Here is a 10,914-nt window from a genome sequence, read left to right as displayed (position 1 = left end):
AGTAAAGTCTAAATTTTTCAGCATGAGAGTCAAGCCCTTCATCTTCTAGTGTCAATATGCTCATCCAGTATCAGTTCAGTCTCAGGTCTCCTCCCTACTATTTCTGATGCCATTCAACTCTTCTGTCTCTCCTTTTATCTCCCCACAGCTCTGTGGAAAATGATCCCTTTGCCTGAATTTCCACCCAGTTCCTGTCTGATGAAGTCTTATTCATCCTTTAAAATTCAGCTCAAATGTCACTATCTCCTCTGGATAACACTCTAATAATATCACTCTGCTCCAAAAGAATAACTCTTACACTACACGGTATTTTGATTACACCTGTCTGCCTTCCCAATAGAATGTAATCTCATTCTTTAATTCATTTAAGCATTTATTGAGATACTGTGACATGCCAGGCCCTGTGCTAAACCCCAAGGATGTAGAACTGAATATCTTAGAAACACTCTGATCTCAAGAAAAAAATATATATATATATATTTTTGCGGTACGTGGGCCTCTCACTGTTGTGGCCTCTCCTGCCGCGGAGCACAGGCTCCAGACGCACAGGCCCAGCGGCCATGGCCCACGGGCCCAGCTGCTCCACGGCACGTGGGATCCTCCCGGACCGGGGCACGAACCCGTGTCCCCTGCATCGGCAGGTGGACTCCCAACCACTGCGCTACCACGGAAGCCCTCAAGAAAATATTTTGTGCTAGAAAAACAAAGTCTTAAGCTTTGATATAATGTTTAGAAGGCATATAGTCTCTGAATATAGAAAGTGGTATTTATTTATGTAAATTGATCATAATAGCAAGACATAAAAAGAAAGAACACTTGCAATATACTTAAAAAGTGGTAAAATAATACATTCTCAGTTCAAAGATCTAGTTTCCTTTTCTAGTTCTTCTGGAATTGTCAATCCCTAAAAAACATAATAAAATTCAATCTACCATCCAACTATGAAGAAATCTGTCCCTTTTTGACTACCTAATCTTTTCCTAGGGGAAAAACCTTGACAGTATGCACAATAACTTCCCCCCTTCCAATCTGGAAGGAAAAGACTTTTGAACCCACCATTTTTGAAGATTATACATGCAAAGTACTAGCCTTCCTCTGAAGAACATTCAGTGTTCTTCCATGCTCGCACGTGCAAGTGCATTCTTCAGTTAGCTATCTTCTGAGATAAAAATGGGCAGCAAAAGCGTATTTCATTTCAGTAACCTTGAGATATGTATAAAGTCTAAGAATACTGCATATACATTTTGGCAAGAAGCTATAACGAGTTTTAAATACCTAAAACCATATGCATTTTCAGGGGATTTCCTAAGAAGACCTTCTAAACTCAGTAGTCCTAGGTTATGGAATTTTTTTATACCTGCCTTATTCCTCAACAGTAAAATAAAAGTTTTATTGTTCTGGTTTGTCAAACTTGACCACTTTGGGATTAAGGGTACAATATTAACTATGTAATTGTGAACAAGTTTACATTTCTCAGAAAAACCTTAAGTACCCTTTCAATAAAACACACCAAACATCTATCCTCTTGTGTGGAATAACTATCACTGTCTTATTAGAAGGTGACATTTAAGTTTACTGTCAGCCATCATCTGACCTATTTGTATTCAGATGTATTCTAACAAGTTTTCAAGAAGAGCAACCACAGATACCTGGCAGTACACTAAAAAGCCAAAGCATTTGATTCTTATTTCCAGTATAAAATGGTGTCAATTGTGTACATTACACTGTGCTTAGAAAGTTATTCACAACACATGGCTCTCTTTGGTAGCATATTCTGTAGAAAGAACTGCTTCACGATGACAGTTTGTGGGAGAAAATGAGTCTCTCCTTAAACTCACTTATTTTTCTTCACTAATAGTTCTGGTTTCTCTTTTAAAATAGCCAAAGGTTTCAACCAGTTGAGTTGCTGCCACCTTCGTATTAAACTTTAATAAGCTAAGCTTTTTAAGCCACATAAAAATTTCATCAAGTGCTTCTCAACCTTAGGAAAAACGGAAGGAGGAACAAAGGTCAGAATACCACTCTGCTACAGCAGCGTCTGGAGAAGAATGCTTAGGAAGTCTGCGCGCAGTCAGCCGCAAAACCAGTTCCCGTTTGTGGCCTGCGCCAGATGGTGACTATGCTGAGTCCTTCATCACACACAGGCCCCATGGTGGGTGCTAATTAAAGCAGTACCGTCAAAGAGCAGGCTCCTGGGACAAACCATTTGCTTTTTTCAAAAGTCCTTGAGATGCACTACATTCAAACCAATATTTTAGGGTTTTCTTGTCAAGAACACCCTTTTAGAGCTACTCTTGATCATTTTACTTTCACTCTTTCATGATGGCAATGTATTTAAAAAACACCTTTAATTTATTTTAAAAAGGAGTATAGCATGCTACTTAGTTATATGAAGTTAATAACAGAAGGAACAGATGAAAGAGTTGAAAGAGGTGACTTGTTGCTGGGAAACAAGAATTAGAAGGAGGAAAAGACTGGGCAAAGAATCAAGCTTTGTTTAGACAAAGGTGCAATACTGGACAGACATAAGCAAAAAAAGGAACCTCAACCTAAACCTCACACTTTACACAAAAATTAATTCAAAATGGATCATGGACTTAAATGTAAAACTTTTTGAAAAAAATTAGAAAATCTTTGGTATCTAGGGGTAGTCAAAGAGTTTTTTTTTAGACTTGCCAGCAAAAGCACAATTTATAAAAGGAAAAACTGATAAATTAAGCTTCATCAAAATTAAAAATTTTGCTCTTCAAAAGACCCTGGGAGAAACTGGGAGAAAGTATTTGCAAACCACAGTTCTGACAAAAGGCCTGTATTTTGAATGTATGAAGAACTCTCAAAACTCAACAGTAAAAAACAAACAACCCAGTAGAAAATGGGTAAAAGACACGAATAAACATTTCACTGAAGAGGATATACAGGTGGCATTTAGCACATGAAAGATGTTCAACATCAGCAGTCATTGGAGAAATGCAAATTAAAATCACAAAAGAGATATTACTATACACCTATCAGAATGGCTAAAATGAAAAATAGTGACAACACCAAATGCTGTCAAGGATGCAGATGAACTGTATCAGGGATACATTTCTACTGGGAATGTAAAATAGTACAGTTGCTTGGGAAAAGAGTATGGCAGTTTCTTACAAAATTAAATATGTGCTTATCATAATAACTCAAAAAATTGCACTCTTGAACATTTATGCCAAGGAAATGAAAACTCATGTTCACACAAAAACCTGTATATGAATGTTCATAGTCACTTTATTTATAATAGCCAAAACTGGAAACAATTTTGTTAACCAAGTTATAGTACATCCAAGCCACAGAATACTACTCAGCAATAAAAAGGAATAAACTATTGACATATAACAATTTGGAAGGATCTCAAGGGAATTAGGTTAGATGAAGAAATCCAAACTCTAGAAGTTAAATACTATGTGATTCCATTTATATAGCATTCTTGAAGTGACAAAATTACAGAGTGGGGAACAGACTAGTGTAGTCAGGGGTTATGTAGGGGTGTAGGAGAGAGGTGGCTGTGGCTATAAAAGAATTTGCACAAGAGATCCCTGTGATAATGGGTCTGTATCTTGACTTGGTCACCTGAAACTGCACAGAACTATACACACACCAGCACAAGTTTAACTGGAGAAATCTGAATAAGATCAGTGGATTTTATCAATGTTGATATCCTGGTTGTGATATTTACTGTAGTTATGCAAGATTTTACCACTGGGAGAAAATGGGTGAAGGATATTTGGGATCTCTCTGTATTATTTCTCATAAACGTATGTGAAATGACACCTATCTCAAAATAAAAAACTAACAAATGTAAAGGACTGGTATTCCTGACAAAAATGCATATAACCTGGATCTAATCATGAAGGAACATCAGACATCAGACAAGCTCAAATCCAAAACAACTGGCCTGTACTCTTCAATAATGTCAATGTCATGAAACAGATTAAAAGAGACGTGACAACTGAACACAACATACAATTTGACTGGATCAATCCAGGGTTTTCTTTGCTATAAAGGACATTATTAAGATAATTTCACAAAACTTAGAAAAGGTCTATAGATCAGATAATGATATTAATGTTAATTTCACTATTTTGATAATTATACACTGTGGTTATATAAGAGAATGCTCTTGCTTTTAGAAAGTACACAATGAAGTATTTAAGGGTAAAGGGGCATCTTATCTCAAACTTACTCTCAAATGGTTAAAAAGGAAATATGGTAAAATGTTAACAGTTGGAGAATTTGGGCAAGGAAATACTTTATATTACTCTTGCAACTTTCTGTAAGCCTGAAATTATAAATAATAAAAATTATCATGATAAAAATTTTAAAGATGTACAGGATGCTGCACAGAGCCTGGCACACAAATGTTCAATAAATTATAGTTTTCAGATATTTTATACATATTTTCAGATGCAGAAACAAGTTGAGAAGCTTAAAAAACTGTGCAAGAGGGACAAGGGCAAACTGGTGGTAAGGTTAGGATTTGAACTCCACACCAAAGTCTGTGCTCTTTTCACTAGAATGAGGAAGGATGAAAATTTCACACCCCTCCATGGGGACTTAGATGTACTCTGAGGAGAGGATGGTGTTATATAAAAATTGTCTTCAAACCACTCTCCAAGCAATTTACTTCTTAGTGTCCTAGAAAAGCATAGGACTGGTAATGGGACCTAATACCTCAAACCTGGCTCCAGGGTAGATATTCTATATATAGCACATCAAACAAACTAAGTAATAAACTCACAGAAAACCATCTGCAAGCCCTTTACTACAGAGCAGTATGTTGTCTTTTCTGTTTTTGTTCATTCATCTGAAATCCACTGCGCTGGTCAGTGGAATTTCTAGGATGACTATCTAGATATATCTCTTCTATTGGTCCTTCCCCACCTCATCACTGCCCCATGGCTAAGCTTAAATAGGACAGATAATTTATTTTTAATTTATTTTTTCTGAATAGATAATACATAGTTCAAAATTCACATAGGAAAAAAATTTCACATGGAACAAAAATATATATAGTGAAAAGTCTCCCTCCCCCACCCTTCCAACTCCCCTGCCACTGACAACAGTGTTACCAGCTTAAAAATGCAACTTTGTAATATTTCTTCAAATTACCAGAATTAGCTAGATCACACTATGATATTAAGCTAACCATTTACCTGGAATATTCCAAGTGATCACTGTAAATTTAATAATTTCTCCATTTAGGTATTTCAAATATCCTTAAAATACTTGTATAGATATGTTTTCAACATATTAAAATGATTGAGGGTTACCACTTTTTTTAATGAAAAAATATTCATATTATGTATGATTACAACAGATGTCTATGAATTATGGCCAGTAAGCATCAATCAATATAGAGTACTGGTAGCTCACCTGGTTCCTGTCCCGGGCATTTGTGTACCTGATCTTCTGAATGAAGTAGAATATAAGCCATGCTGAAGAAATAATCATCAAAACAATAAAGGATATTGACACGAAGACTAGAGAACCACGGCTGAAGTTCTTTGGCGGCATTCGAGTTCCAACTGCTATTGTCATTTGTACAGAGATGTTTTTCTCCAGGTAACTCAAAATATCCTTACCCCTCAATTCTGTAATCATGACAGCAATAATATCTCCAGTGCCTGTAATGTAAAATAAATATATATACTCAAGTGACATTTAAAATTTATAGAACATCAAATATATAAAAATGCTACTTAGCAAAACTACTGTAATTTTTGCTAATGGCAAGGGTTTTCAGATTCAACTTTTCAAATGAAATGAAGTTGCAGTTGGGTATGCTGGCACCAAGTGGGAACAGAAACTTGTTGTGTACTACTTAAGACTTAAACGCACTTAAAGCATAAAATGATTGCAGTGTTAAGAACCATATTAACTTATCTCACAACTATATTTAAAAAACAGATTATTAAATCAGCCAAATGTAACAAAAGATGGTACACAGCATTGTATTATACACCAATAGAAATGTGATAAAATCATGGCAGGTTTTCACTGTAAAACTTTTTCCATCTTAAAATGTTCTTTCGAGAGTCCCAACTCCTTATAAAAAGGTGGAAAAGCATTTATAGTATAAATATTGGTACTTTTTACATTAATTTTTCTTACAAATGTTTATGGAGCACCTATTGTGTGTAGAACTAGCACAAGGAATAGAAAGAAGCAGAAGTACAGGATATAAAGTTTTATAATTTCACTGACTTAGGACACAAATCTGATAATAGAGTTCCAACAGCAAAATGCCAAATGGTGGTATCTTTGATCAATAACAGTTGAAACTAACTTTGATCCTATGTGTATGTCAGACTGGAGGAAGGTTCCTTTTTCATTTACCCCAGAAATCTTGTGGAAATCAAACCCTTCCTGAGAAATGCCCAAACTTTAAAACTCTGGACTAGTCTGGCATCAAAATATTTGCTGCTTCTAACAGCTGTCCAGAGGTTCCGCTACAGCCACTATCTAAGTTACTTATAAGGATGTTTGTAAGTTGCTCTCCTAGTCGTCCAGTTCTTTCAATTACATAAGCAGTAATACAGTAAAGGCAAGTGACTCTCTCTCCTATGCACAGCATGAAATTTCTATCCCTTTCCTTCTCCAGAAAGGGAATAATTTACCACTTTCTTTTAAGCAAAAAGAGAAGCCTTTCTATCACCAATCCAGCTGTCAGTGATCATCCTTTCATAAGGGAAGCTGCCTGTGGCAACATGCAACTTTTACAATAGGCCTTCTTCAAAGAGCCCCGAGACTGTGGGGGTCAAAGGAAGGAGAACAGACATTTTATTTTGGGAAAGAGAAAATTATAACCATTTACTTAAATGTGAATAAAGTTTGTGCATATAAATGTAAACCACCAAAACAAAATCAAAACCCCCCAAACTTGCCCTTCGAAGGCTTCAATGACTACTACTACTAAATATTTAGTTTATATGTTTCATTTATCATATTTAACTAAAAGGACTATCCTTGTACAATGTGCAGTCAAAAGACCATATACAACTGAAAAGAAATTTAATAATAAAAAGTTTTAAGAAAAGTTTAACCCAATGGAACATACACCTTTGTATAACCTTATTCAAAATTGTGCCAGTCATTTCATGAGAATTTATCAGCAGTTTATCAGAATACTGATTAAAAATCCAAAAACAGAAAGAAAACTGCAAAATTAAAGCAAGCAACAAAGTTAACTCTAATTATCTTTCTGAAGTAAGAGTTCTGATAAGTCAGAAAAAAATCATAAAACGATGCTAAACCATTTAAAATTTCCATTTAGAAACCTTAAGTGCTTTTAAAATGTTGTTCAACAGGCAATGATCTGCAGTATAAGATACCAGGTATGGCTATAAAGTAACTGAGACGGATCCCACAAACAACACATGACAATCAGTCTCATTGCTTTATAATCACACCAGGTACAAATGGTTTTAGAAATCAGTTCTGAGGCTCCCTCTTGAAGACTCAAGCTGGAAAAGGAGGTGGGAAAGCTGCACAGGTAGCCAAGGGAACCAATCCATGTAACGTCATTCATTCAAACAACACTAAATGAGCACCACCTAATTTCAATTGGAAAGCTGTTTGGGAGAAGAAGCATTTAATTATTTCAACCATCCCTTCAACAGTATTTATTGAGCATATCCTATCATCAAGGCTCCTTAATGTTCACTTTGCAAAGAGAGTGGAAAATTATCTGCTGTGAAATAGTAGAAAAGATACATATTGGTCTCTGTCCCTGGTTCCTGGGACAAAGCTCCTAAAACCCTTGCAACTTCCTAAGTGACAGCACTAGGAGTATCTTTTGTTCTAATATTAGGTCTCTGAGCTTGGTTCCTGACACAGAGCTCCTAAAAGCCTTGGAATTCCCTGGGTGATGGGAGTGTCTTTTGTTCTAATGGGGTGAATCTTGGCGGGCTCCTGGATAGCTGCAGGATGCGGGCAGGTCACCAGAGACCAAGCCATGAGGAGAAGCTTGGACCTTTCGGCCCCACTCCTCAATCCTCTGGGGAGGGAGAGGGACTACAGATGTGAAGCCTGCATAAAAATGCCAAAGTATGGAGGTCAGAGGGCGTCCACATTGGTGAACACATGGAGGTGGTGTGAGGATGGCATGCCAGAGAGCCCCTTCTCACACACCTTGCCCTATGTACGTTTTCACCTGTATTCTTTATTATATCCTTTATAATGAATCAGTAAATATAAGTTTTCCCCTGAGTTCTGTGAGCCATTCTAACAAATTTTTGGACCGGAGGACGGGGTTGTGGGAACCTCAACTTACTGCTAGTGGGTCAGAAGTACTGGTGACAACGTGGGACTTGCAACTGGCTTCTGAAGCGGTGGTGTGGGGGGTGGGATGTCTTGTGGGACTGAGCCCTTAACTTGTGGGATCTGATGCTAACCCCAGGCAGACAGTGTCAGAATCAAATTGAATTACAGGACACCCAGCTAGTGTTGCTGAAAATTGCTTGGTATGGGGAAAACCCCACAAACATTTGGTGACCAGAAGTGTCGGAAGTGAAGTTTTCCGTGTGAGTAGTAAAAGAGACACACAAGAGTGCTTTTTCCTTTACACCTGCTCTTGATTACATGAAAACTGCATCTGCTCTCAAAGAGCAAAGGACAATTTTAAAGGGACTAGAGAGAGGAGCCAAACACAGGTAGTCTCATGATGCTACTACAATGGAGGAGACTGGGAAGAGTGACAGGAAAGGAGACTAAAACACTGCTGGTCAAACAAAGTGAAAAATAATTACAGCAGATCATCAGAATACCAGCAAAGGCATTAGTCTCAACCATTTTAGGTCGTAAATCCCTTAGGGAATCTGATGGTAGGGCACCCCCTTCTAATTTCAGAAGAGGTTCACAGACTTCCTCATTCCCCACCCATAAAAGGTGATCTGGGCTCAAAGAACTTAATTTAAGGATTGGCTCAGACACTTCACTTTTAAAGACTGTGAAGCCTTGGCCCAGCTTCTGGGGTGGGGTGGGGTGGGGGGAGGATATTAATGCCAGAGAATATGTAAGCTCAGGATAAAATTATGGTTAGATCAAGTAGTGACTGATAAAGAGTTAAGAACTAGTTAGACTGTAATGATGTGAACATTCAAGGAAAGATGACAAATATTTGGAACATTCATCACCACTCTCACATCTGAAGCCCTTGACAAACAATACTAATAAATCATGAATATGGCCTCAGAATCCCATGCATTTCAACATGCCCAGCAGCCAGGATTAATTTGCCAGAGATGCCGATTAAGTAAAAACCTAGTTGCGATACCTGATTTCACCTATTTTATTGAAAACTTTCTCCATTGTTATTCTTTAATGTGAATCTGTTTCCTCTGCTTGAGTATGGCTACTTTAATAAACAATTCTATTCTTCTTTTGAGAATTTTCAAGCCGACAGTATAATTTCAATACTATATGAACACTCATGCACTTTATATTAGATCTGTCAACTGGTAACACTTCACCTTTTCTGTGTGTGTTTATTTTTGCTGAACCAATTGAGAATCAGTTGCAAACGTCATGACATTTCCTTCTTAAATACTTCAGTATTATCTCCTAAGAACAAGGACACAGTTCATTTATCATACTCAAGAAACTGAACTCTGATATGATGTTGTTCTGCAACATACTGTCCACATTCAAAATACCTGATTCTAATAATGACTCTGAGAACTGTTTAGGTTAGTTGAGTACCCAGTACCTAATCAGGATGTGGGTACTGTGCATAGTTGTCTCTTCTTGTTAGTCTCTTCTGATCTAAAACAGGTTCCTCAGTCCCTTTTGGTCATTCACGACATTAACTTTTTTGATGAGTCCAGGCAATATGTTTTAAAAATGTCCCTCAACCTGGATCTGTCTGATTGTTTCCTCATGATTAGATCTCCAAAGTAAACATTTTTGGTAGGAATGCTACACAGGTGACGTTATGTCCTTCTAGTATGCTACATCAGGAAGCATATGTCGGGTTTTACCTTTATTGATGAAGGTGAATTTTATCACTTGGCTAATAATAATCTTTCATTCAATGCTCTGAGCACCCACTAATGCCCACCTGAATCAGTTACTATAATAGTGTTTGCAAAATGGTGATTTTTCTAACACTATGATTTCTTCTACATTTTGTAAAGTGGTTCTGTACTCAGTATTTTTCTACTTATCTTTTTTTCCTACTAAATAAACAGAACTTCTGGGTTGGCATTTTTTCTGTAAAAAAGAGTCCCCCTCCCCGCAACACTTAGCACTTCTATTTTTTAATGGGAAAAAAGGGTAAGTGGAAAAATATGGTAATGCTGCTATAATCCTGACTACAAAATCCATTTTCAGGGGCCAAAAAATGAACCTCAGAATTAACCTCCTTTGGGCTCTGAAGTCAGGATGTCTAAGTTCAAATTCCAGCATGATACTTAACCTCTCTGAACTTCAGTTTCTTCTTTCAAAAAATGATATTACCTGCAGGCTTCATGGCCGATGCTCAATAAATGCTACAGCTTACTGAGCTTATTCTACTTGTATTATTATTACTCATGGAAAGCAGAGGAAGGCATTCTTTGGAGGAAACCACAAAGCCCCCACCACAATATTTTGGAACTCCTATTCTAATTTCTCCCACCACCTTGGGAAACACTCAGGTATCTGCTGACCAACACAATCCTCCTGGCTTCCAAGAGGATTTGAGCTTCACCTCAGGGAGTCCCCGCAGTTGGGAAGTATCAGAAATCACCATCCTCTCCCCTCAACTGTCTTCGTCACCCCGCTCCTGAGAATGACTCTCAGGGCAAGCCCAATTCAGTCGGGCAGCTGATACTTTAACTCTAGAAAGGCAGATACAGGAAAAGAGCAAATGAACTGTTTGAGGCACTAGGCCACAAGTGGAGA

General features: G+C 37.4%; 1 protein-coding gene across 3 annotated transcripts in view; it reads right to left on the bottom strand.

The window, feature by feature from the left end:
• Window positions 1-10,914, bottom strand: part of RNF130 (ring finger protein 130) — a 140,687-nt gene that overhangs the window by 86,846 nt on the left and 42,927 nt on the right. For all 3 annotated transcript variants that reach the window (XM_060296722.2, XM_060296723.2, XM_030844846.3), the window contains exon 3: window positions 5,407-5,657. In XM_060296722.2, the coding sequence (XP_060152705.2) occupies window positions 5,407-5,657 (251 nt within the window). The remainder of the gene's footprint in view (window positions 1-5,406; window positions 5,658-10,914) is intronic.

Source organism: Globicephala melas, chromosome 3 (genome assembly GCF_963455315.2).
Source record: "Globicephala melas chromosome 3, mGloMel1.2, whole genome shotgun sequence".
NCBI lineage: Eukaryota > Metazoa > Chordata > Mammalia > Artiodactyla > Delphinidae > Globicephala > Globicephala melas.
The sequence above is the reverse complement of the archived record's forward strand: the minus strand, read 5'-3'. Positions and strand labels throughout refer to the sequence as shown.